Source organism: Crocodylus siamensis, chromosome 4 (genome assembly GCF_052110815.1).
Source record: "Crocodylus siamensis isolate JL-2025a chromosome 4, ASM5211081v1, whole genome shotgun sequence".
Classification (NCBI taxonomy): Eukaryota; Metazoa; Chordata; order Crocodylia; family Crocodylidae; genus Crocodylus; species Crocodylus siamensis.
Window position 1 is genome coordinate 1,032,624 of NC_143398.1, and position 25,683 is coordinate 1,058,306.

The 25,683-nt window shown below is 61.2% G+C and overlaps 2 protein-coding genes across 5 annotated transcripts in view; both read left to right on the plus strand.

Moving 5' to 3' along the window:
* The window catches only part of LOC149865316 (uncharacterized), a 180,631-nt gene extending 178,756 nt beyond the window's left edge, over positions 1-1,875 (plus strand). Inside the window, exons 12-13 of the mRNA XM_090046312.1 lie at positions 514-873; positions 1,360-1,875. Coding sequence (XP_089902438.1) covers positions 514-873; positions 1,360-1,379 — 380 coding nt within the window. The 3' untranslated portion in view covers positions 1,380-1,875. The remainder of the gene's footprint in view (positions 1-513; positions 874-1,359) is intronic.
* A 2,249-nt stretch (positions 1,876-4,124) lies between these two features.
* CCDC136 (coiled-coil domain containing 136) lies at positions 4,125-24,852 on the plus strand. Of its 4 annotated transcripts, XM_090041328.1 has the most exons (9): positions 4,126-4,745; positions 7,158-7,352; positions 7,665-7,739; positions 22,066-22,389; positions 22,571-22,688; positions 23,218-23,485; positions 23,579-23,722; positions 24,004-24,112; positions 24,612-24,747. In XM_090041328.1, the coding sequence occupies exons 1-8, from the start codon at positions 4,724-4,726 to the stop codon at positions 24,100-24,102; spliced, it is 1,245 nt and encodes a 414-aa protein (XP_089897454.1). In that variant the 5' UTR covers positions 4,126-4,723; the 3' UTR covers positions 24,103-24,112; positions 24,612-24,747. The 4 variants fall into 4 exon arrangements, with proteins under 4 accessions (XP_089897456.1, XP_089897454.1, XP_089897453.1 ...); XM_090041330.1 differs by lacking the exon at positions 24,004-24,112 and having other exon boundaries at positions 4,125-4,745; positions 23,362-23,485; positions 24,612-24,852; XM_090041327.1 differs by lacking the exon at positions 24,004-24,112 and having other exon boundaries at positions 24,612-24,852.
* Positions 24,853-25,683: the final 831 nt, after the last annotated feature.

The following is a 25,683-nucleotide window of genomic DNA, read 5'->3' on the forward strand; positions in this document are numbered from 1 at the left end:
ATAGGGGAGCAGACCCGCCTGTCGCCCAGCCCAGCCCAGAGGGCTGTGACCCCCTGGCCCTGCCTGACCCCTCGCTCCAGGCCCCTCCAGGGATCCGTTTTAGCCCCCGGGACAAGGACTCTGGCAGGACAGGGGGAAAGATGCAGCCCTGGGTGCAGCACCTGGGCACCCTGCTCCTTCCCATGGCCGTGCTTCTTTCTCCCCTCTTCCCTGCCCCACAGGGTAATGCCAGTCCTGCTGCTCCCCGGGGCATCCTGGCCCAACCCCTTGGGGAGGAAAGTGCAGGTGAGGGAGAGGGGGCAGTTCAGCGTGTGGGGGTGAAGTCCCGTAGCCCCGAGCAGAGCCGGCCCCTGCCCACCCAGGGCACGTTTGGGGTCGCACTGGCAGGGTGATGGGAGCCCACGGCAGAGGCTGTCAGGAGCTGGGCTCAGGCCGCCCAGGGCATTGGTGGGCATGTGTCTGGTGCCCGGGGACAGGGGCATCTCGCTGACACAGTGCTCCCACCTGTTGCAGCCTGCCATCCACGCCCTCCGGACCTGGGGGAGGTCTCCCACCCGCAGGCCCTGGTCCTGGGGCAGCCAGACACCCTGCGGTGCTTGATCTCGGGGTTTTACCCCAGGGAGTTGGCAGTGACGTGGCTGCGAAAGGGAGCAGGAGAGAAGGAGCCCAGGCCCCTGGAGAGCTCAGACCCCCACAGGATCCACACCCCCACCCCCAGCCGGGCGCCGGACGGGAAGTCCTTCAGCGTGGTGTCCGAGCTGCGCCTCCCCCCCGCGGGGCCCGAGGACGACGGGGTGGAGTACCTGTGCCGCGTGCAGCACGACGCCATGAATAAGCCCAAGTCCAGGTCCAGCGGGCGGCTGCGGGTCCAAGGTAGGAGCGTGTGGGCCGGGCAGCGCGGGGCAAGTCCGCAGTGGTGACACCCGGGGGCTGCTGCGCTCCCCTCCCACACACACTGCTAGTCAGGTGCAGGTGGCGATTTCTGGGTGGTTTGGAAATATCCCCTCCGGTCACCGCAGGGGGTAGGGGACGACACCAAGAGCTCTCCGCCTGGAGGGGAACACGGGCTCATGTCATGGCCCAGAGTCACACGCAGTGTCGAGTGCGGCAGCGGACGCTCCCAACCCTAAACCAACTCCCCCAGCTCCGATCCCATCTCCCAGCTGCAGACCCCACGTCCTGAGTCAGCTTCAGCCTGGCACCTGCATTCCCCCATCCCCACCCACCCGTGCCCCCATAGGTGGGTGCAGCCTGCCGCCTTGCCCCGGGCATGGAGATGTCCAGATGCTCCAGTTCTGCTGGGGACTGGACCCGCGCACCTGAATGGCAAGTCACAGGCTCGTCCCACTTGTTTTCTAGGTCATTCAGAGTCCACCTAAGCCTCAAACACTTGAGGAGGGAGGAGGCAGCCGAAGACAGAGGCAGTATCACCAGTGCCGTGTCTCTGCCCCAACCCAGGGGACACCAGGGACAGTGCCCGCCGCAGGGCTGGGCTGGGGGATCGGGCTGGGCCTGGCTCTGTCATCCCCGGGGCTCTGCTGGTGGCAGCTACTCATGCTTCCCTCCCTCCACCTGTGGCCTGTGCAGTGGGGCTGGGTGGGAGCCACGGTGTGGGGCTGTCGCTCTCTGCGCATGGGGGCCCAGCCCCACGTGCCCCCAGGCTGCCAGAATAAAGATGACAGTGCTGAGGACCACCCACTTCCCTGAGTGGATTTGGAAGCAGACTGAACAGGACTGATGCCTCCAGAGCCTCTGTCTGCAGGAACCCATGGGTATATAAAATGTGTATTTTGTAACATTTTATATTCCATAATGCTTTTCCTCAAGTGAGCTTGTGCTGCATAAATACAGTTTCCCTATGTCTGTTCCCCTGGACACTGCCCCGTTTTGAAGCCCTTTGATTGCTGTCAAGGCAGTTTGCCCAGAATTTCCCTTTACTCGGGGAGTGGGAGCAGGGGGAGGCGATGGAGGCAGCGGGGAGCACATACAGCCCTGCCTGCAGCTGTGGAGATGCAGACTCCCTGCTGCCTGCAATCACCTCCCCCTCTCCCCGTCCTGGAGCACAGCAAATCCTGGACATTTGGTCAGGGCATGGGTGGGAGGCACGGGGTGGGGGTGGAGGACAGTCCGTGGCAGGCAAACCTTTTGTGCCTGTGTGAGGGAGGGAGGGTGGGTGTGTGTGTTCATGACAGGAGGGAGAGTGTGCTTGTGTTGGTGTGTCCATGTGCAGAGTGAGTGATAGTGCGTGCCAGACACAGCAGGGCTCTCAGTGCTGGGCTCCTACTCAGCGCTGCTCTTCTGTGCTTCCATATGTGAACCAGCCCACTGCCATCTTGACAGCCCCTTTCCCAGGTGCTGTGGCCCACCCCCACCACCCCTTCCCTACCGCTGTAAGTCATATCCTCCTTAACCCATTCTTTGCCAGAGTAACCAATGGTACACGAAAGGGAAACTGAGGCAGGGAAACCCATACATTTAACCCCATGTAGATACTATCTACAGCCCAAATCAGGGCACAGGCCCAGGGCCCCAGGGAACTTGGTGCCTCCACATGGCGTAGGAGGGTCTTCCAGCCCAAGTTATGAGAGATCTCTTCAGCCTCTGCAAGAGAACACAGATGGTGATCATGTGGCCGCCTGCTTTTCGCGCGCGTGCGTGCATGTGTGTATACTCCTAGCACCTGTTACAATAAACGCATCTGCACCCCAGCACACCTGCTTACCACCTTTCCCTAATCCCATTGCAATCTCATGTAGACGCACCCAGCATTACCATACTGCACAGCAGATCAGTCCACTGGGAGGGGCTCATCAGCATACCCAGGATGCAATGCACCGGGAGATGTGGTTTCTCCTCAGAGCATACACATCTAAGATGTGCCCCAGCCCTAGCATCCTCCCTCACTGGGGGCCTTCAATTTGTCCCCCCCATGCCTCATTTTCCCTTCCATGAACTTGCTTCTGTGCAGCTCTGCTGGGTCGCTCTGCTCCTTCTCTGCCGACCAGCCCGGGGGGCTCACCAGCAATGCCTAAGGCCAGCCTGTGTACGCACACGTTGTAACCTGGATGGGACAGGTAGGCAGGAGGGGGCTGTGGGAGGGATGCTAGAATTTTGGGCGGATTCCTCTACAGAGTTCCCCAGGCCCAAACTCCTTAACTATTTACATATTACTGAGTTACAAACATGTATATATAAAACTTTAAGATGCACAGTTACGGGTATAGATACAAACATTCATATAAGAGGCACGTTAGCAGGAGGAAGTCTGCCCTAGGGAGGGCATTCGGGCAAGTCCCCGTGCCCCAGGCCCAGGAGAGGGGTGGATCCCAGGACAGTCAGTTCAGCACGTTTATACCACAAGTGGCTTAGCTACTAAAGACATCCTTACAGCACCCATTATACAGAATTAACACACCCAACAATGTACAACACCAACACTAACACTAGATACTGAATAGGAAATATAACAATACCCATCTCGGTTCCAACCACCTGGTCCCTCAAAGGGACAGGGTCTTCTCCCCTAGGCCCCTGGGGGTCCAGACAACCCTCCCCGGGGTATATCTGGGGTCTCCTCCCCTGCAACCCTGGCCCTAGACCCCGAGCACCCAGGGAGCTCTTGCGGGAGCCGAGCCCTCACCGGCTCCGATCCCCCGCCTCACGCCGGGATCCTTCCCCTTCCCGGGCCCTGCTTTGCGCACGAGGCCGCTCGGTCTAGTGCTCAGCCACGCCGCAGGGCTCCGGGGACCCGGCCTAAAGCCGGAGCCAGCTCCAGCAGCCGCGAGCCGTCCGCAGGGCCCACGCTGCCTGCACCGACCTGTGCACCGGGTGGGACCCGAGCAGCCCGGGGTCGCAATCCCCGCACCGGCGCGGCGGTTTCTCCACAGAGCAACACACCACCCCTCAATACGCCTGCGCGGTGCCCCGCGCCCAGCGCTTTTATAACCACCGGAGGCCCCGCCCCTGAAGCCGGCGCGCAACGCGCAGTCTCCAATCAGCTCCCCCACCCCGCCCCCGGCAGGCGTGGCGCAAGCCCCGCCCAGCTGTTATCTGATTGGTGGATAGGTTCCACCAATCCGAAGAGTCCTTTTCCAAGCCGGGCTTGCCAGGCGAAGCGGCTAGCCCCGCCCCGCCTCCCGCAGGGCCCCCCGGGCCGGGGCCGGGGCTGGGGCGCCCCGGGGTGCTGCCCGGCGCCGGGAGTGTGGCGCCCGGCACGAAGGGCCGGGGCGGTGCCACCACGTGACCGCGGCCCGGGGACACGGGGGCGGGTTTGGGGCCGGGCCCAGCGTCGCACAGACCGGCCCCGGGGACCTCCCTGGCTCGGTGGTGCGGGGAGTCTGGCTGTGGGGGTCCCCGGTCTCCGGTTCGAATCCCCGACGAGCCCGCTCTGGCCCCAGACCTCAGGGTCGGAGCTGCCCCGGGCCCCGGCTCTGCCCCGCGCGGCGGAGGGAGCTGGCGGGAGGGCTGGGGTGCTGCCCGGGGCCTGGCTGAGCCCGCCCCGGTCGCAGAGGTGCTGGGGCCACCTCTGGAGGCCTGGTCCGTGCCGGAGGCCGCGAGCGGGCAGGAGGGCCGGGCCGGGCGGGGGCGGGGGCGGAGCAGGGGGTCCCCCCCAGAAGCAGCTGCATCCCGCACTGCAGCGGGGCGGGGCGGGGGCGGCGCTCCACGTGCGGCTGCAGCCGGGCAGCCCCCCCGCGCGCCCCGGCCCGGCCCGGCCCCGGAGCCCATGGAGGCGGCGGAGCGCGCAGGTCAGTGCGGCCCCGGCGCCCCGTGACGTCATGGGCCCCGATGCGCGCGGGGGGGGGCGACCGCGGGGTCCGGACCCCCAGCAGTGCCCCCGGGAGCGGGGCCGGGCCCCCCCGAGTCGGCCCCCACCCCGCACCCCCTGCCATCCGCCGGCGGGGAGCCCCCCAGCTGGGGAGTACCAGGCGTCCGGATCTAGCCCCCAGACCCCTCCCCTACTGGGGGGGATCCAGGCCTCCCAGGCCCTCCCCCTGCGGAGCCCCGACCCCGGGCCCAGGCCGTGGGGGCTCTGGGGGCACAGGCTGGGCGCGGCACTGAGCTGGGGGGCAGCTGTGGGGGTGATGCGCAGGGCTGGGGGGGGCTGGGGCACCCCCAGGCCGCAGCGGTGCCAGGCCCAGCAGTGCCTCGCTGCCAGCAGGAGCTTCAGAGCGAGAGGGCCGGGGGCACCGAGGGGCCGTGTTACCCCCCCCCCCCGGGGACAGCTGACATCACTGGGCCACCCTTGGTCACCATGGGAACGGGGGTGTGATTGACACCTGCTGGGTGCCCACTGCTAAGTACAGCTGTTACAGCTAGCCCCCGGGGTAAAGGATGAACGAAGTCGCGGCCCCGGCTCCACCGCCGTTGTCCGTGCGCTGCGTCCAGGGGCTGTGAGCTGGTGCCCAGCGCCCCGCTGCCGTCCGGCCCTGCTGCTGCCCAGTGCTGGCAGTGGTGCCCCTCGCTCCCAACCCGCAGCCCGGGCTCCCGCCCTGGGAGCCTGCTCCGGAGCTGGGCAGCCCTAACCGTAAAGTCATGTCTCCAGGCGTCCAGCCTGAACCTGCTCTCAGTCATTTTGTGGCCATTATTCCTTGCTATCCTGGGTGGTGCCTGGGGGACCGCAGCCTCACCTAGTTTCTGCTGCTCCCCCCTGGCCAGTTTGTAGACGGCCACTAGATCCCCCTCAGCCTTCTCTTGTGGAGGCTGAACAGGTTCAGGGCCCGTCACCTCTCCTCTCCCTGCTGCCCCCCGACCATGCGAGTGGCCTCCTCTGGACCCTCTCCATGCTGTTGACATCCCTCTTGAAGTGTGGCGCCCAGACCTGGACGCAGTCCTCCAGCTGGGGCCTGACCAGTGCCGCACAGAGGGGGAGGATCACCTCCCTGGCCCTGCTCGAGATGCATCTGTGGATGCACAAGGTGTGGCTGGCCTTCCTGACCGCGTCCCCACACTGCCGGCCCATGTCCATCCTGGCATCGATGATGACTCCAAGATCCTTTTCTGCCTCTGCACTGATGAGAAGGGAGTTCCCCAGCCTGTAGGTATGGTGCCGGTTGTTCCCCCCCAGATGCAGCACCTTGCACTTGTCTGTATTAAATCCCATCCTACTCTCATCCGCCACCTCTGTGACCTGTCCAGATCTTGCTGGATCCTGTTCCTCCCTTCCAGCGTGCCCACATCCCCCCACATCTTAGTGTCATCAGCAAATTTGAGCAGGGTGCTTTTTACCCCCTCGTCCAAGTCACTGATGAAGATGATGAACAGCGCAGGCCCAAGGACCAAGCCCTGGGGGACCCCACTGCCCACGTCCCTCTGGGTCGAACATGACCTGTCCACCACCGCTCTCTGGGTGCGGCCCTCCGGCCGAGATGTGACCATCAAGTCACAGAGCACCCGCATCCCACTCCCATGCCCAGGCCGCTGCCCCCTGTCCTTGTGATCTCTGCCCCCGGGGGTGCCCTTGGTGCCTCCGTCACTGCTCCGACAGCCCTGAGCTGCACCTGCCCCCACGGAGCTGCCCCCTTTGCTGCCTGCAACAGGGCCTGTGCTGCCGGTTGTCCCCCCGCCCCAGGCAGGGGCTTCCACCCCAGGGTGCAGAGCAGCTGGGCTGCAGTCACCCATCTGACTTGGGACCTGGTCCCGGCCCCAGGGGCAATGGTTTGGGCCCTCCCGGTGCCTCGTGGGAGACAGAGTTCAGCCTTGGGCTCCCTGCATGGTTGGACTGTAAATCCCATGGTGCACCTGGGCCATCTCTGCTTGCCACAGGACTACACCTCCCATGATGCATTGGGCTGCCTGCTTGCCCTTAGACTACATCCCCCATGATGCACCAGGAACCCCATGGGGTGGCAGGCTGTCAGCATCCTGCATCATGGGAGATGGAGTCTGGCTGGGAGCCCTGGTCTGTGGGACCCGTGGGGGATGAACCCCAATTCCCATGAAGCCTTGCTGCAGGAGCCGGGTGGCTTGGGGCCAGGGCTGGGGCAGCAGGGTAGAGCCAGGTGCTGCTCTACGCCCCCAGCACCACTGCAGCCCCTGGGGCAATGGGGGTACGGGTGTGCCCCCTGCCATTGCCCTAACCGGTCAGCAGGCTGCTGCAGCGTGGCTGTGCCTGGGCGTCGCTGCCAGGCAGGACTGTAACCCGCGGGCTGTGCCCCCAGGCGATGCGGCCGGCCCCGGCCTGGCAGAGGAGGAGGAAGAGGAGGCCGGGGAGGAGGAGGTGCCTGGCCTGGGCCTGGCGCTGACAGAGCCGGAGCTGGAAGCGCTGCAGGCCCAGATGCTGCAGCTGCTGGAGGAGCTGGAAGAGACGCGGGAGCTGGCACTGAAGCACCAGGATGACTCCCTCGAGCTGCAGGGTGAGACCCCGGGCGACGGGGGGCTGTCTGCACCGGTGGGGAGGAGCTGCACAGACCGGCCAGATGATATGGGGCTGTATGGACCAGTTGTGGGGAGCAGTGGAGGCTGTATGGACCAGCAAGGAGGGGCTGGGGGCTGTACTCATCAGCAGTGGCCCAGGGGCCTTGGGGCCAGCGGGGGACGAGGTCCCGGGGTGACGGTGCCAGCGCAGCTTGTCGGGAGCCCCCGGTGCTGTGCAGGATGGTGCGGGCTCCCTGGCTGGGCATCCTCCCGGGGCTCCTGTGGGCTGGCTGACGCGTGCTCTCTCACAGGCCTGCTGGAGGACGAGCGGCTGGCCAGTGCCCGGCAGGCTGAAATCTTCACCAAGCAGATCCAGAGGCTCCAAGGTACTGTCCCCGCGGTCCCTGCCCCCAACCACAGTCCAGGGAGGGGTCCTCTCCTCCTGCATTCCTGCCACGGCCCTCCTACCCGCTATGAATTTCCTTCCTGACCACCCAGCTGCTGCCCTCAGGCCTCTGAGCCTCTCCGTGCCCCTTGGGTCGTGCCCTGCTATAGGCTGTGGTGCTTGCACTCCCGGCTCCCCAAGCTCTGGGTCTCCCGTGGAGGCCGCTGAGGGGCATCTCCATCCTGTGCAGCCTGGCGAGGTGTGCAGCAGCAGGGTCCTGGCAGCCCCATGGATGTAGTGTAGACAGTTCCTCTACCATGTCTCCAGTCCCACATCCTCCAGCGGGGATCCGTGCAGAGAGCTGGCCCCAGTGCATCACAGTGGGGTGGTATTGGCGAGGACAGGTCACTGGCGTGCTCCCACGTGCCTTTTGCTGGTCAGGGGGTGACAGCCATGGGGGGCATTGTTGGGACAGAGGAGGATGGGAATATCATGCAGAGGATGATGTGGAAGCACAGCGCGAGAGCCCAGGGGGAAGGGAGCATGCAACAGAAGCCAGGAGCATCTTGGTGAGAGGCGCCAGGGGACTAGCCACGGGCCGTGAGGGCAGGAAGGCTCTGGACAAAGCCAGCACGGTGCTAGGCAGGGCCTTGCCTTGCCAGCCTGCCTCTATTCGCTGCCCTGGTGCTGCCACTTGCAGGCTGGGCTCACACCCCTGGGCACAGAGTGGAGCCCCTTGCTAGGCGAGTAAAGGGATCTATGCCGGGACAGGCCTGGCTTTGTGGGGGTCTAAGTCACTGCCCCAGCACAGCTGGATCCCCCCAGAGTGATGGGGGTCTCTGCGGGGCTCCTATGCTGGAGGCAGGGCAGTGAGGGCACTGGGGAAGGGTCTTGTTCCAACCCCGGAATTGCAGCCCCCCGGCCCAGCTGCCTGCGGGATGGAGCACGTGTGTCACATGCGGCCTGGGCTGCCTCTGTGTGTGCCACGTGGCAGATCGGAGAGGGGGCAGGGAGCAGAAAACAGCAGTGGATCAGGCAGGGAGAAGAAACCAGAGCAGTCGATCAGGCCGGGAACACGGTATGGAGCAGAAAACGGAGCAGTGGATCAACCTGGGTAATGCAGGGCATGGAACAGAAAGCAGAGCAGTGGATCAGGCTGGGTAATGCAGGGCATGGAGCAGACAGCTGATCAACTGCTGGGGCACAGGGCAGGGGACAAAAACCTGAGCAGCAGATCTGACAGTAGGAGGGGAAGGATGTGGAGCTAACTTGTAGCCCACGTGCCAAAAAGGCCGGTCCCCACTGACCTAAAGGTAGTACCTGAGCGAGGCCCAGGAAGGCGGGTCCCAGGGGTGAATCCAGCCTGGGGCTTTGCTGCGATCTTGTGTTTCAGCCTCTTAAATGAACTCTTTTTTTGTTTTTTTAACAATGAAGGCCTCGAACATGAGGCTTGAGGTGTTGACCTAAGCACCCTGCTAAGCGTTCACATGAAATCAGGACAGTGTCCTGCAGGGCAGTCTGGTTTCAGGATGGTCACAGAGCCAGTCACTAGCTCAGCGGCTGAGTTGTTGAGTCACAAAGCCAGGCTTTGTCAAGAAAACCCCTGTCATTCGGGTGCAGGGGGAATTATTTCCTTCCATTCATTCACATCGGTTGGTGGAACAACATAGCTGAGGAGCAAACGGGGAGCTGGAAGAAAAGAGTTTGAGCAACATATAAACCTGGTGCATGAGAGAGGATGAGCTCTACTAGCTCTGTGGGGGGATTTAGGACTTTAAACGGTTGGTGCAGGCGGTGTGGGGCATCTTCCCATATAGCACAGCTCTTCTTTGTACATGAAACTCGAAGCGTTGCTAATAGGCGAAGGGCCTAGTGCTATATTATTCAGCTTATGAGCAAAGCAAAAATATCTTTTGGAATGTGCCCTGATTTGCTAGATTCTGTATTAATTTCTAAAAAAAAAACAAAACAGCAAAAGACTAGGGAAAAAATAGTCAAAGTACGTTGTTTCATCCTGGTAGTCATGACAGTAATGTCCATCTCGTATTCATATTTGTAAAACAAAATCAGGCTTTCCTGAGTGTTTGACAGCACCTCTGATACTTTGCTGTCAGTCATTTTTACACCCTGAGTTAATATGAGCGCAGCGGAGTTAAGGTGTTTCACTAGAAGTGAAACCAGTGTGCAGGTCTGTGAAAGAGGAGCTCCGTGACCAAGAGCAGCTCATAGATGGCTACTTTGCAGAAGAAAGGAAAGGTTGATTAGTGGAACAGCAAGAGTATTGGAAAGACGAGAGGGTTGTTAATACCCATGGAGAGAAGAGATAGGGAATAGTCAACCATGAAGGCAGCTGCCACTCTTGGCTACCTGAATAGAAATGCTGCAACCTCTTCCAAGTAGTTGGTTTTACACTTTGGGTGGTGCCGAAATCAAAGCGGGGAGTGACAGCACCCCCTGGATCTACCCCTGACTAGGTCCCATCTTGTAGGATGAGGTGACCAAGACCCACCAGTCCTGTTCACCAACTACACACAGTGCCTGCTTTATTTCCTCCGAAGAATGAGTGAAAGCTCCAAGGATGGAGAGTCCATCACCTCTCTGGGGAGCTTGTTCCAGTGCTTCACCACCCTCCTAGCAAGAACATTTTTCCTAATATCCAACCTCAACTTCCCTTGCTGCAGCTTGAACCCATTGCTCCTTGTCCTGTCATCTGCCCCCACTGAGAACAGCCCAGCTCCGTCCTCTTTGCAGCCCCCCGGCAGGGAGGTGAAGGCTGCTATTAATCCTCCTCAGTTTTCTCTTCTCCAGACTAAATCAGCCCAGTTCCCTCAGCCTCTCCTCACCAGTCCTGTCCTCCAGCCCCACAACCATTTTCAGTGCCCTCCACTGGACTCTCTCTCCAATGTCTCCACATCCTTTGTGCATTGGGGGGCCCACATCAAAGGACCCAAAACACGCACAGCAGCATGGAAATCCAATTTCCCAACCTGTGCCTGGGCTTGAAAATGATATGAATGGAGGTTTTTAAGGCCCGGCTGATTAAAGCGTTGGCTGGGTTGATATATTTGGGGCTGGTCCTGCTTTGAGCAGGAGGTTGGACTGGATGTGACCTCCTGAGGTCCCTTCCCATCCTTGTTGTCTCTGATTTACCTGGGAGCAATGTTAAAACTGCCATTTGGAATCAGATTCCACCTTCCGTCCAAGTGCAGCTCGGCACAAATCTCAGGGGGGGACGCTAGTGCCAGTGCTGCTTGCGGCACCAACCCCGCAGGGTGTCTTGCGCCTACGCTCAGGCTCAGCCCAGCACTGCACTGGGGCGGGAAGGGGTTCTACATCCTAGTCAGATTAGCACCAACTGGTGGGGTTTGCCTTTCTCTAGAGTAGGAGGCCCAGCCTCTTCCTGGGGTCTCTCGAGTTCATTGAAGCCCCCTGGCATCTGCAGGGCACTGCCAGCACTTGTCCCCAAGCATCACCTGGGGCTGGGCTGGGGGCTCTCAGTGTCTGCACAATGGGCCTTTTCCTTGTGCCCGGGGCTGGAGTGCAGTGTCAGGACCCGATCGAACCAGGATGTATGTGGAGCGGGGGGTTGGATGGGGCTGATCTTGCCTCGGCCAGGGGGCTGGACTGGAGGTGAATCCCTGCGGGGCCGTGCCAGCCCGGCTGTGCCGTGACTCCGTGATTATCTGTGATTCGGGTGAGCAAGAAGAGGCACCCCTTGCAATGTCACGGTTATGTCTGGTCACCATCCAACGCGCATTGCTGGTTACCAGCCAATGAGAGGGAACCTTTTATTCTTCTCATGGGTTGGGGTAACTTAGAGCAACCCTTGGGGCTCAGCTGGGAGGATCTTGTCTGCACAGGGCATGGAAAAATGTGACAGTACCCCTGGTTTTTCAGTGCTGGGGGCGGTGTGAGGGCCTGACCCGGACAGGGAGCTAGGCTAGGTTTGCTGACTCCCCTTTCACCCGTCGGATCCCCCCCGCCAGACCCCAAAGCCTCTGCTGCATGCAGCTGCCAGTGCCCTGCACCTCTTCTGCTTCCTGGGTTTCTTGTCTTTCTGGGTTGCTGAGGACATTCTGCAAATCCCGCCTCATTTTATAAGCTCTTTCATCCGTGCATGGGGGGATGACATGACTGCAGAGCTAGGCTGTGTGCTTCCGGGGATGCATGGAGCCAACAGAGCTCCTCACTGCAGGCAGATGCCTGACAGCTCAGCGAGATTCCCCCAGCACTGGGCACATCTGGGAGTACAGGCGTGTCTAGGAGGACCTCCCGGGGCAGCAGAGTCTCATTCCCAAGGGTGAAGTAGGCTCAAGGCAGGGGCTGCAGTGAAGTGCAGCCATGCAAAAAGCGGATGCAGTTTTGGGGTGCATCGGTAGAAGCTTTAGGCACAAGACACGGGAGGCGATAGTGCCTCTCTACTCAGCTCCGATCAAGCCTCACCTACAGTCTTGTGTGCAGTTCTGGGGTCCTTGTTTTAAGAAGGACGTGGGGAAGTGAGAGAGGGGCCAGGGCGAGTGATAAAGACAATGAAGGGTTTGGAAAGGAAATCCTAGAGGAGAGGCTGAAGGAGCTGGATATGTTCAGCTGGCGGAAAAGGCACTCAAGAGGGAGCGTGAGAGCAGCCTGCACATACTTGAAGCGCTGCCAGAAAGAAAAGGGAAAGCACGGGACAGCGTGCCTGATTGCGTGTGAACCGCGGTTGCATGCGCCGTGTCCTGCAGAGCAGGACGCGGAGCGATGGCTGGAAGTTGCAGCGATGCTGGTGCTCGTCTATGGGGATCTCCCAGGCTTCTGGGCTGTGCTGGTTGCAGCCCCCATGTTGTGCTCCATGTGTTGGGGTTTTAATCCTTCCCCAGAGGTGCTGGTGCTGGTGCTGCTGCAGCCCTGGCTGGGGATGGGGCTGAGCCCATGCTCCTGCTGGCACCAACCCTGCAGGGTCCTGGCGGGAGGGTCTTGCCCCTGCGCTCAGGCTCAGCCCCGTGCTGCCCTGGGGCAGGAAGGGATTTCCCCCTGCTCAGACCGGTGTGCACTGGGGAGTTTTGCCTTCCTCTGCAGCAGGGGCACGGCCTCGGCCTGGGCTCCCTGCAGCTCCTGTGACCCCCCCCAGCAGCAGCAGGACGTTGGCGGCCGCGACCCCCTGCTTTCCCAGGGGTAGAGTTTGGGTGTGTTGTCTGTGTTGTGTCACGGTTGACTCTGGAGTTTTGCACAAATGCACAATCCAAGGTTAGAGTATGCATTTGTCTGGTCTGCACAGGGCTGATCCTGCCTCGGGCAGGGCTCAGACTAGATGTGACATGTGGAGGTCCTTCCCCCGACGGCCCTACAAATACCCACCAGTTCCTTTACGTTGGCATCACTCTGCCCCTCGCTCCCCGTGTCCCTGCTCTATGTTATTCCCAGTTTGTAATGGGGTTTCCAGTCCCCTGGGATGCTATTTATAACTGCAGGACTCCATTGCCTCTGGTGTGAGGGTGTGTGTGTGCTTGTGTGTATGGCTATTAATACCCACTGTGCTGCCTGACACACCATACACACCCCCGCATGTGCACACATGCACACATCTGCTGTCGGCAGGTGCCGAGGCTGCACGCGGCTCAGCTGCCCAGGGCTTGTGCACAGGCAGGCGGCAGGGCCGGGGCACAGAGATGCATGTCCAGAGCCCATCAACGGCCCCAGAGATTCAGGCCTGCTGGGGCCGGGCATGGGTGCTATCAATGGGCACGGGCTCCTAGCCCCTCTGGACATCCCTGGGCCAACACAGGATACTTCCCTCGAGGCTGAGGCATCTCACGCCCCCAGCTACAAGGTGTTGGGGTGATTTTGCCCTGCTAATCTCTCCAAAGCACCAACACCCCAAATTGGTGGATTTGACAGACAGACATCAGTCTCTAGACACTGTCATCTGACCCCAGCCCCCTGCTCAAATGAGGACCATCCCCAACTGTCAAGGCGGGCCTTAAAATCCTCCAAGGATGGAGACTGTCCCAGTGCTTCACCACCCTCCTCATGAGACAGTTTTTTCTCATCTCCAACCTCAACTTCCCTTGCTGCAGCTTGAGCCCATTGCTCCTTGTCCTGTCATCTGTCCCCCACTGAGACCGGCCCAGCTCCATCCTCTTTGCAGCCCCCCTGCAGGGAGGTGACGTCTGCTATCAAACCCCCCGAATCTTCTCTTCTGCAGACTGAATCAGCCCAGTTCGCTCAGCCTCTCCTCGCCAGTCCTGTCCCCCAGCCATTGCCCGCCAGGTCCTTTTCTGCAGAGCTGCTGCCCAGCCCGTCACCGCCAGCCTGCCCCGGTGCAGGGGGTTGCTCTTCATAAATCTGTGGGGCATCCGCAGCTTGCATGCGGTGCCCAGCTCTGTCCCCGCACCCCCGGCAGGAGAGAGAAGAGCTGGAGCAGGTGCAGAGCAGGGCAGTGAGGATGAGGAGCGCTGGAGCGGCTTCCCTAGGACAACAGACTGAAGAGGCCTGGTCCGGTCAGTTCAGAAAAGAGACGCTAGAGGGGGACAGGAGACGGGCTTACAACACACTTAATGGCGAAGAGAGTCCCTGGGGATCGATCATTGCTCCTCTCTCCCCGGACAAGGACGAGGGGTCAGCGTGGACCGAGCAGCCAGCAGTTGGACATGAACACCAGGCCTCTCTTTTCCCCCCGCGTGGCATTAAAGTGGGGCTCGTGGCCACCAGCTGTGGCGGGAGCTGAGAGCTCAGCCAGATCCACCCGGGACTGGACGCAGGCTTGGAGGAAAGGGGTGCAGGGCGCTCTGGAGCAGGGAGTGAGGGGCACGGCGTCTGCATCGGACCGGCCTGGACCCCGTCCCTTCCAGCTCCGCTCTCTGCCCAGTGACACCGGAGACGGCGCGACGGACCCGGGTCTGGCTCAGCCCATGGCAGCTTTTACAGTATCGACAGCTGCTCTGAGCCTTTTGGGACAAAACTCTAAATTCTAAAATTAATACCAACAACAACAATAATTACAACAAAGAAATTGCGTATGATGCATTCATCAGCAAGCGACACTGGCTATTGCAGCGATTCCGCTGCCTGGCAGTGCATTTTCTCTTGTAAATGATGTTAGACTCGCGGGTCCTGCCGCAGCGGTCACAGGTGTACACGGTGTTAGGGGCTACCGTGCTAATGGGCTGTTTTCTCTGGTCACGTTTCTGGTGACACTGTGGTGATCATTTCTCGTCAGGATGTTGGACTCCATGATTGAGAAGGGAGCGCCGCTTTGCCCTGTCTCCTGCTGGGCCCTCCCAGAGGTTTGGGTCGATTCCAGAAGCCTTCATGCCCTGCTTGCTGATGTCTTTGAAGAGCAGTTTTGGGCACTCTGCTCTTCTCTCCCCACCTGCAATTTGCCCAACCAGGATGTCTTTTGGGATGCATTCGTCTTCCTTCCCACGCAGACGGCCGAGCCAGCGTAGGTGCCACTGTTTTAATTGTGCAGCAGTGGTTGGCTTTGGCGATGACCCCTGTATTGGTGATTCTGTCTTGCCGCGTGGTCTCCGGGATGCGTTGTAAGTGTAGGCTTTTCACCTTCTTTTCTTGATATGCATCTGTTGACCATGTCTCACTGCTATGCATAAGGACACTGAGGGTGCAGGCTTTGTACACAAGCAGCTTAGTTTTGATTGTGAGTTTTGTGTTGTTCCAGGCTCGTTTGGAAGCTTACTGGATGTGGTAGCTGCCTTTCCAGTACTCACATTTAGCTCTTCATCCAGCAATAGGTCGTCACTCCCTGTAGATCCAGGGTAGCCGAATTTGTTCGCTGCCTCTAGAGGTGCATTGTCAAGGCTGATAGATGGTGACCAGGAAACACCGTATCTTCTTGAAGCTGATGGTCAGGGCAAACATCCTGCAAACATGGGAGAGGCGATACTTGAGTATCACCTTTGTAGTTCGCCTTCTTCATGGGCAGTGAGAGCAGCATCGTCAGCAAAAAGGAGCTCTCTGTTGAGTGTGTGCCTCACTTTTGTCTGGGCCTTTAGACGCGATAGATGGTAGAGTTTGCCATCTGATCTTCTGTGAAGGTGTATGCCTTCCTCCAAGCCATCAAATGTGCAATGCAGCAGCATAGAAAAGAAGACCCTGAAGGGGGTGGGCACCTGAACCCAACCCGGTTTCACTTCACTCTTCATCTGAAAACTCCCAGAGGTTTCATAGTTTGTAGGGTCGGAAGGGACCTGAGCAGATCATCTAGTCCGACCCCCTGCCATGGCAGGAAAGAGTACTGGGGTCAAACGTCCCGAGCCAGATGTTCATCCAACCTCCTCTTAAACACCCCCAGGGCAGGAGCCAGCACCACTTCTCTTGGAAGTTGGTTGCAGACCCTAGCCGCCCTGACCGAGAAGTTGCGCCTCCTGATATCTAACCTGAATCTCCCCTCTGCCAGATTGTGACCGTTGTTCTTGGTCACTCCTGGCAGTGCTTGGGGGAACAGGGACTCCCCCAGTGCCTGCTGGTCCCCCCTGACTAGTTTGTAACAGGCCACAAGATCCCCCCTCAACCTTCTCTTGTGGCGGCTGAACAGGTTCAGGACCTGTCGCCTCTCCTCGTAGGGCCTGCCCTGCTGCCCCCTGATCATGTGAGTGGCCTCCTCGGGACCCTCCCCATGCTGTCCACATCCCTCCTGCAGTGCGGCGCCCAGAACTGGACGCAGTCCTCCGGCTGCGGCCTGACCAGCGCTGCACAGAGGGGGAGGATCACCTCCCTGGACCTGCTCGAGATGCATCTGTGGATGCACGACAAGGTGCGGGTGGCCTTCCTGACCACGTCCCCACACTGCCGGCCCATGGTCATCTCAGCATCAATGATGACTCCAAGATCCTTTTCCGCCTCTGTGCTGATGAGAAGGGAGTTCCCCAGCCTGTAGGTATGGTGCCGGTTGTTCCTCCCCAGGTGCAGCACCGTGCACTTGTCGGTGTTGAATCCCATCCTGTTCTCATCCGCCCACCCCTGCAACCTGTCTAGGTCTGATTGTAGCCCATTCCTCCCTTCTAGCGTGCCCACATCCCCCCACATCTTAGTGTCATCAGCAAATTTGAACAGGGTGCTTTTCACCCCCTCATCCAAATCGCTGATGAAGATGTTGAACAGTGCGGGCCTGAGGACCGAGCCCTGGGGGACCCCACTGCCCACGTCCCTCCAGGTCGAAAGTGACCCGTCCACCACCGCTCTCTGGGTGCGGCCCTCCAGCCAGTTGGCGACACGTCTGACTGTGGGGGTGTCCACACCACAGCCCCCAGTTTCTTAATGAGAGCGGGGTGAGAGACAGTGTCGAAGGCCTCCGGAAGTCCAGGAAGACGATGTCCACTGCTACCCCTGCAGCTAAGGATTTGGTGACCTGGTTGTAGAAGGCCACCAGGTTGGTCTGACAGGACCTGCCCCTAATGAACCCGTGTTGGTTGCCCCTCAGCATGATCTCCCCCCGGCCCCTCGTGGACATGCGCCAGGATAACTCTCTCAAAAAGCTTCCCCGGGATCGAGCTAAGACTAACTGGCCTGTAGGTCCCTGGGACCTCCTTCCTCCCTTTTTGAAGATGGGAACCACAATGGCCCTTTTCCAGTCCTCCGGCACCACACCAGAGCACGACGAGTGCCCGTACAGCCGTGCCGGGGGTCCCGCAATGACCGCAGCTAATTCCCTGAGCGCTCGGGGGTGGAGATCGTCCGGACCGGCTGACTTGAACATGTCCAGTCCCGCCAGATGTTCCCTGACTAGATCCTCCCTGACCCTGGGTCTGGGTGCGCCTCCCCTGGAAGCTTTTGGTGAGCCGTGGGGGCTCTTTGATCCCAATTTGATCCTCGTTGGGATTACGTTCGTTTGGGCTTGGAGGATCGTCTCCTTAAGGAGACCACTCTCCTTGGACACCCGGCTCCCCTCCCCTCCGGGACCTCAGCGCTTCCCCAGCTATCCTCCTTAGCTCATTGAAGTTTGCCCTCCTAAAATCTAGGGCCGCTGCCTTACTGCCGGCCTTTGCCACCTTGCGCTGGATGGTGAATCCCAGCAGGCGATGATCGCTGTCGCCCAGGGGGTCGAGCCCCCGCACCAGGTCGTCGCCCGTGGCCAGCACCAGCTCCAACAAGGCATCTCCGTGGTGGGGCTGTGCACCTCCTGGGTTAGATGGAGGTCCTGCATTTGGGCTAGGGACCTACATGAGCGGTCAGACCTGGCTGCCTGCTCCTCCCAGCAGATGTCTGGGAAGTTCAGGTCCCCCGGGATGGTCACATCCTTGGACCTAACGACCTCCGTGAGCTGACCTAAGAATTCCTGGTCGAGCTCTTCCCCGTGGTCGGGGGGTCTGTAGTAGACCCCGCCGTTAAGTCTCTTTCCCCTCGACTGCCTCGTACTCTAACCCAGAGCACTTCCAGGTGCCCTTCTCTGACTCTGCTAACTGGTGAGGATGGGTATTCCTCCTTGATGTAGGTTGCTCCGTCAAACTGAACTGCGGCCCGTGTGTTTTCATGGCAGGAGCGTATCGTGCTGAGTGACGCTGGGGGCATGCGGTCTTTACCAGGACCTTGAACAAGCCTGCTCTGCTGGCGGTATCAGGGGCTTTCATCAGGTCGACACGGGCTATGTACAGCGGTTTATTTTGTTCTCTGCATTTTTCTTGCAGTTGGTATAAAGAGGGTATCATGTTCACTCCCTGCTCTGAATCCACTTCTGTACCATTGCCCTGGCGTGCTTCAGCTTAGCCTTTACAAGTGGCAGCGATGGAGCGTGCTCTCCATTCAGTTTTGGCTGCAGTGGCCTGGGCAGTTGGTACGCAGACACTTGAGTTGCCCATATATCAACGTCCCCTTCTCAGCCTAGCTGATTGATCCCAAAGGAAAGGCAGAAGCCGGTACATTTGGAGCCAGGATGGCTGCAGTACAAAGGAAATCTTCCATCCATTTGCCTTTCGGGGGCTCAACTCCTAGCCCGGTTGCCAACCGAGGCTGGAGAGCCCAGTCCACCCTGCCATGGCCTCCGCCTTTCTGCTGGATTCTGGTTGCATTTCAGGCAGGCTGTATTTTTGGCTTCAACAAGTGGTATCATCTCTTCCGGGTGTGCCTCAAACCCGTCTTTGTTTGATAATTTCTTCTCCGCAAATATCTCTGTGGCTGTTTCCTGGATGATTGCTCTTATTCCACTCCAAGTTCCTTTTGCATCTACAGTTGCTACTTTCATAGACGAGCTAGCTCAAAGGTCCTTTGAAAGTCAAGGCGCTTGCTTCGGTCCTTTGTGCTGCATATGTTAATTCTTGGCTGACTTTTACACTTGGCTCTACGCAGCTTCTTTGGTATCGCTTTCACGTTGCTGACAGTCAGAGAGTGGTCTGTGTCACAGTCTGCACCGTGATACTTGTGGGCAGGTCTTTCCTCCTGGTGGTCACGAGGTTGAATTGATGCCCGTGGCCAAATCATGGGTGTCTCCGTGATCCTTTTTGACGTTCTTTGCTTGTAAGTAGGTGTTAGTGATACATGGATGGTTTAAAGTGCCGAGTTACAGAAGACGATGGCCATTTTCAGTCATTTTCCCCATGCTGTGATGTCCCAGGCAGGGTGGCCAAGGGTCGTGACGTGCGCCTACTCGAGCACTGAAGTCCCCTACGACGAAAAGCCTCTCGTTTGACCATAGGTGCCCGATGACTTGAGACAGGGCATCGCAGAAGTGATCTTTATTATCTGAACTTGCCTGTAACATTGGTGCACAGGTATTAATGTTACCACAGTCGTCAGTTGACTGTAGTCGGAGCGAGATGATGTGATCTGATGGTGAAGCGGGGGGTCTCGATGGTTTTGACCAGCCTGTTGCAGACTGTGAATCCGACCTCGCGTCGGCGAGTGTCTTGTGCAGCCCTGCCTTCCCCGAAAAAGGCGTGGCTGGCCTCACGAACGGAGCCTGAGTTGGCCAGTCTCGTCTCCCGAAAGGCTGCAATATCAATGTGAAGTTTTTGCAGCTCTCAGTCCATCAGTGAGGTCTTCCAGACACTGTCCCTGATTATAAATTGTTCTCCATGCCAGGACACACGGACCTGACATTCCAGCTTCCCGGCCGGAAGGTTGTAAGGTTTCGTGTCTTGTTGCCTGGTACTTGATTTGCTGTCTGTTTTTTGACTTTTGGTCTAGCCCCATGCACCAAACGAGGCAGGCAGACCGCGGTGGGTCAGCACTTTACTGGCCTTTCAGTGGCAATTCCTCCACCAAGGGCAAGGCCTAGTACCCCCTCTAGGTAGCTCCTCCACCCAAACCCATCGGCATCATAGAGGTTGCTTGGCTATTTCCTGCTGCTCGGCTCTTGGCATCGACAGCTGCAGGTAGCTCCGTCTGCTGTTATAACGGTAGCAGACCTGGCCTGGTCTGACCTGACTACAGTAATGATTAGGATAGTAGTCTTACTGCTATTACTAATTTTATCATCTTAATATTATCATTACTATTAATAATATCAATATTATCTATGGTTAATATTGTGTTATTAATGTATAAATGATAAAGATATAGATTTAGAATTATAAACTGACATTCTATAGATTTATAATTATAGGTTTATAATTCATACATTTATAAATTATAAATCTACAGATTTATAACTAAGACGTGTTTATTTGTATTAATAGTATTAATATTAGTAACAACAGCAACGATTATTATAGTAATAATAATGCTGATGTTTTGTTGTTAACCTCCAAGGCCTTCCCCGCTCTGCCTGCTAATATTGTAGTGAGAGGGCTAGCGTGCGTGTGCATGTTTGTGTGAATGTGTGTGCATGTCTCTGTGTGAGTGTGCACATGTGCCTGTGTGTGTATGCCTGTGCACACCTGCATGTGTGTGTGTGTGTGCCTGTGCATACATGTGTGCCTCTGTGTGTGCCCACCCACGAGTGTGTGGTGGAATAGCTGTCGGCATGTGCCCACCTCTGTGTGTGCAGGGTTATGTGTGTGTTGCTGTCTGTATGTGTGCCTGCCTGTGTGTGCACACACATGCCTTTGTGCATGCATGAGTGCCTGTGTGGTGATGTGTGCCTGTGTATGCATGTGTGTGCACGTGCCTGCTTGCTTGTGGAGGTGTGTGTACGCTTTCCTCTGTGTGTTTTGTGCGCGTGTGTCTGTGTGCGCCTACCTGTGGATGTGGGTCTGTGTGTGTGCCTGTGTGTGGACGTGTGTGTGTGTATACACGCACACGCTTGCCTGTGCGCATGCATATGCGTGCCTGGTTGTGCGTGTGCACTCGTGTGGATAGGCAGGTCTCTGCATATATGACTGTGTGCGAGTGCATGCACACGTGCCTCTCTGCGTGTGCCTGCTTGTACGCGTGCATGCACTGCGTACGAGTCCACGCACATCGGAGCACGTCTCCTGGCGCCGCTCTCACCGCGGCTGGGACCCACCAAGCCCGAGGGGCCGGACCCTCGCCCGGCCAGGCCCCCTGCCCCCAGGCCCGTCGTCCGCCTTGACCCGGGGGGCCGGGTTCCGAGCGCCGCGGCTTTAAGCGGGGCCCGGGCGGCAGCGGGGCGAGCGGACACCGCCATGGAGCTCACGCCCTCCCCGTCCGTGGGCAGTGAGTGTCGGGGCCGCGGCCCCCGGACCCCCGCCCCCGGGCCCCAACTGCCGCCCGCCATGGCGACCCCGCCGGACTGGCCCCCCGGCTGGGCCCAACTGCCGCCGCGGCACCCCTGCACCCCGACACCTGCCCGCCCGGGCACCCCGACAGTCGGGGCCCGGGCCCCAACTGCCAGCCCTGGGGCAGCCCCCCGAAATCCCGGGGCGTCCCCTGGGGTGCCCTGGCCCCGCCGACACCCCACAGCTCCCCCCACTGCCGGTCCCTGGACTGCCCAGTGCTCCCGGGGACCCCGGCTCCTGTGACCCCCCTTTTGCTGCCCCTATGGCCAGGCCCCTTGGTGCCCCCCATCACGTGGGGGTCTAGGGACCCCCTTGCACCTCCTCGCCTTGGCTTCAAGGGTCTTCCCCACTCCACTGCACCCGGGATCGGGCTCCATTTTGGGTGTTAGGGGACCCTAGGTGTGGCTTCCCCCACCCCGTGGCCCCGGGGAGACTCATCAGTGCTGGACCCCCCTCCTGTGCCCCCCCCCACTGCTGGGACCCCCCAGCCTGGGCCTGGGCAGTTCTCAGGGAAAGGAGGGTTGGTTTTGGGGGGGAACCTGCTGCTTTGTGGCTGCTCCCCCGTGACCCCTCCCCTCGATGGTTCCTAAATCCCCTCGGCCACCAGCTTCTGGTTCGCTTCCCGTCCCAAACCGCCCTCCCCAGAAGCAGCCGCATTTCAGGGCTGGGAGCAACGGGGCGGCATGGGGGGGTCTGACCCTCTCTCCCGCCCCCCAGCCCAGATGCACACGCTGCAGGACGAGTTCAACTGCCTGCAGGAGACCAAGGCCTCGGAGCTGGAGGAGGTGGAGCAGGAGCTGCAGGAGGCGCAGGAGGAGCTGCGGGGGCTGCGGCAGGCGACGGAGGAGGCGGCTGCCCTGCACGCCAACGAGGTGGCCACGCTGCAGGAGCAGCTGTGCCGCCTGCGAGCCGAGCTGCACCGCGCCCACGTGCTGCGCGACGACTACGAGCTGGAGCTGGCCAGCCTGCGGGCCGAGATCCGCATGAAGGGAGGGCCCCGCGCCGACGCCGTGGCCCCCCGGGAGGTGGCCGCGCTCCAAGGTACCGCGGCCCGGGGAGGGCGGGGGTCCAGCAGCAGGCGCTGTGCCGCGGGGCAGTAGTGGGGGGCAAAGGACCAGAGTACTGGGATGCACTGGGCTCATGCCCTGGCTGCTGGCGCCTGGGGAGGGGGTCCCGCGCAGCAGTGCCGGCACCGGCTGAGCCAAGGCCCATGTGCCCACAGAGGAGCTGCAGGTGCTGCGGGGACAGTACCGGGACCTGCTGGAGGAGTATCAGACCCTGCAGGAGAGCAACAAGGTCATGGTGCACCAGCTCGAGAAGCTGGAGGCTCAGGAGTACAGGTGAGGGTCAGGCCGGGCACCGGGGGTACCACTGCGGGCATCGCCTCCAGCCGGGGCGGGCAGCCAGGACCCCATGTCCCATTACCCCATGCCGGCGTGCCTCCCGTACGGGACTTGTGGGGCTCCTGCTTGCTGCCCTCTCTCTCGAGGGTCTCCCCCTGCTCAGCCTAGCCTGGACTGGGGGGGTTTCCCCTCCCTCTGCAGTGGGGCCACGGCCTGGCAGCAGAAGGGTGCTGGGGTATAAATTCACACACACACACAGGCCAGCACACACTTAACCTGGGGCGTGGACACACACGCCAAGAGATGCCAGCCCCCTTCCCTGGCCTCACCTGGGGCAGGACCAGGGGGACTGGGGCAATGGGCCTCGTTGCTGAGCACGGGGTTGGGGTCAGGACCAGGCCACGTCTGGGGTGGCGGACGGGGTGACGCTGGCTGGAGCAGGGGGGCCAGACTGGACGTGACCCCCCAGCCCAGCTGCGCTGTGACGACGACGGGGCTGATCTCACTCGGGCCGGGGCTGGTGCAGGGCTGATCCCACCCCGGGCTCCCGCCCCAGGGCCAGGACCAAGTCAGAGGAGTCCACCAAGCTGCTGGACGTGGACGGGCCCCCGCGGCGGTCCCGCTCTCCCCGGCGCGCCAGCCCCCGCCCGTCCAGCAGCATCTCCTTCAGGCCCGCAGCGGAGCGGGCAGCCCACGGCTCCAGGTCCCGGAGCCGGGACGGCGACGAGGCCGAGGTCACGCTGCGCTTCCAGCTGCAGAGCGAGGAGGAGAAGGCGCAGCTGGCCCAGAGCAAGGTACCGGGGGCAGCAGGGGCCGCGGGCCCGGTGGGGCAGCCCGCAGCGGTGCAGGCGCTGCGCCACTCACCCGCCCCCACCCCCCCCCGGCAGTGCGACGACGTGCAGGGGGAGCTGCGCGAGCTGCAGCGGCTGTACCAGGCCAGCCGGCAGGAGCGGGAGCAGCTGATGGAGGAGCTGCGCCTGTGCCGCGAAGAGATCCTGCGCCTCAACGGCACCGTGCCCTGCGGCGGGCGGGTAGGTGGCACCGGGGGGCGGTGCCTGTGGCATGCTGCTGGCGTGTCAGCCGGTGCCCACGAGCACTTCCAGCCCTGCCCCCCCCACCCCCAAGCCCCGGAGACCCCAGCAGGGCCCCCTGTGCACCCGTGCCCGGCCCTGTACGTCTCCGTCGGCCCCAGACGGCCGTGGGGCCCAGCCCACGAGCACCCCCACCCACCCCGGCTAATCTCTCTGTGTCTCTTCTCTCCTCTCCGGGCCCCCTCCCCGCTCCCGGGCTGCCGCTGCCCCCCGCCCCCCAGCCGCGCCCCACTGCCGGCGCCCCCGTCCTCTCCCTGCCCCTCGTGGGACTGGTGGTTATAGTGGCTCTGCTCTGGTGCTGGTGGGCCGAGACCTCGTGAGGCTGCTCAGGTACAGTACGCGCCGGGGCGTCTGCCGCCTGCCTCCCCGTGCACGCCCAGCTGCTCGCTGCCCTGCGCGTGCCACGTCTTCTGTGTACGCCACGAGCTCTGCATGTGCCAGGTGCCCTGCATATGCCATGAGCTGTGCATGTCATGTGCCCTGCCTGTGCTGCGTGCTTTGCATGTGCCATGAGCTCTGCACGTGCCGTGTGCTTTGCACGTTCTGTGTGCCCTGCCCGGGCCATGTCCCGTGCCCCTCTCCCCCTTCCCTCTGTTTGTGCCCCCAAAGCCTGCCACTGCGGTGCCAATGCAAACCCCGCACCCGCTCCCTTTGCTGGGGGGATCTCAGGCAGGGCCTGTCCCCCCAGTGACGAGCAGGGGGTGATCACTGGCGCCCAGGATCGGTGCCCAGGGGCCGGCAGGGCAGGGCAAGGGGGTCCCGGGCGTCCTACACGGGGCATGGGCCAGGCTGGCCGTCCGGGTGCTGACCGTCCCGTGCCCCCCCGCAGGTCCCGGCCGGCGGGCTGAAGCCCATCCTCCTCTTCGCCGTGGCGGCTGCCGCCTTGTTCCTGGTCCCCTGCTTCAAGAAGGCCTGCACCTGCTCCCTGCCCGCCTAGGTGCCCGTGTCCGTGGGCACCCCCACCCTACCCCTCCCCGCTCCCCCCGCCCCGCCACGACGACAGCCGCAGACCCGTGTTCCAGCCGCCCCCGGCACGGCCCGGTCGCTGCCCCCGGTGAGTCCGCCCATGCCAGCCCCCGACCCTGGGCACGGGCCCAAGGACATCTCCAGCACTTGGCAGGGGGGTCACCCCCTCTCTCTACCAGGGACCCGCCCAGGGTCCCAGTCTTGCCCCACCAGCCCCTGCCCCTCACCCAGCTGGGGAGGGGGGGGCAACAGAGCAATGCACACGGGTCCACCCCCAGCCCCACCCGGCATGGCACTGTCCTGCACGTGGCTCCCTTCCCCGCCGGACCTGCTGCAATAACGTCACTTCCACCAAAGAGAGCTGCAGCCACGGGGTGGGGGGGCTTGGAGACCCTCGAGATAAGGGTTAGCTTCGGGGAGTCCTGGGGGGGCAGCGACCAGCCCCTTCCTGTGCTTGCTTATTTATTTATTCAGTCCCCGGGGGTACGGGAGAGCTGCCGGCGGCACCCGCAGGCACGTGCCCGTGCCGCCAAGTGCCAGGAGGGCCTGTCCTTCGCCATCCGCCCCCAACCCCGTGGCCCTCGGCTCCGACCCGGCCGCGAGCGCGGACGCAGGCGGGCACCCCGGACCCTGCGCCCGCCCACTGCCCCCCACCCCTCCTGCCCCCCGGGGTGCCAGCCTGCTCCTTCTCCTGGTTCTCCGTTGTCACTCGGTAAAGGAAATTTCTCAGCACTTGGATCCGTGTCCAGGCCACGTCACTGGGGGGTGGGCACGGGGGCACCGATGGCCTGGGGTGGGGGGTCCTGCGCCGGGGGCATTTGCTCTGCCAGGGGCTTGCGGGGGGTCTCACGTGGGGCTGGTAGCTGCCCAGCTCGGAGGGCTCCTGTGTCCAGCTGCCTCTGGGCAGGGGGGCTGGGGGGGGGGGGTCTGTCCTG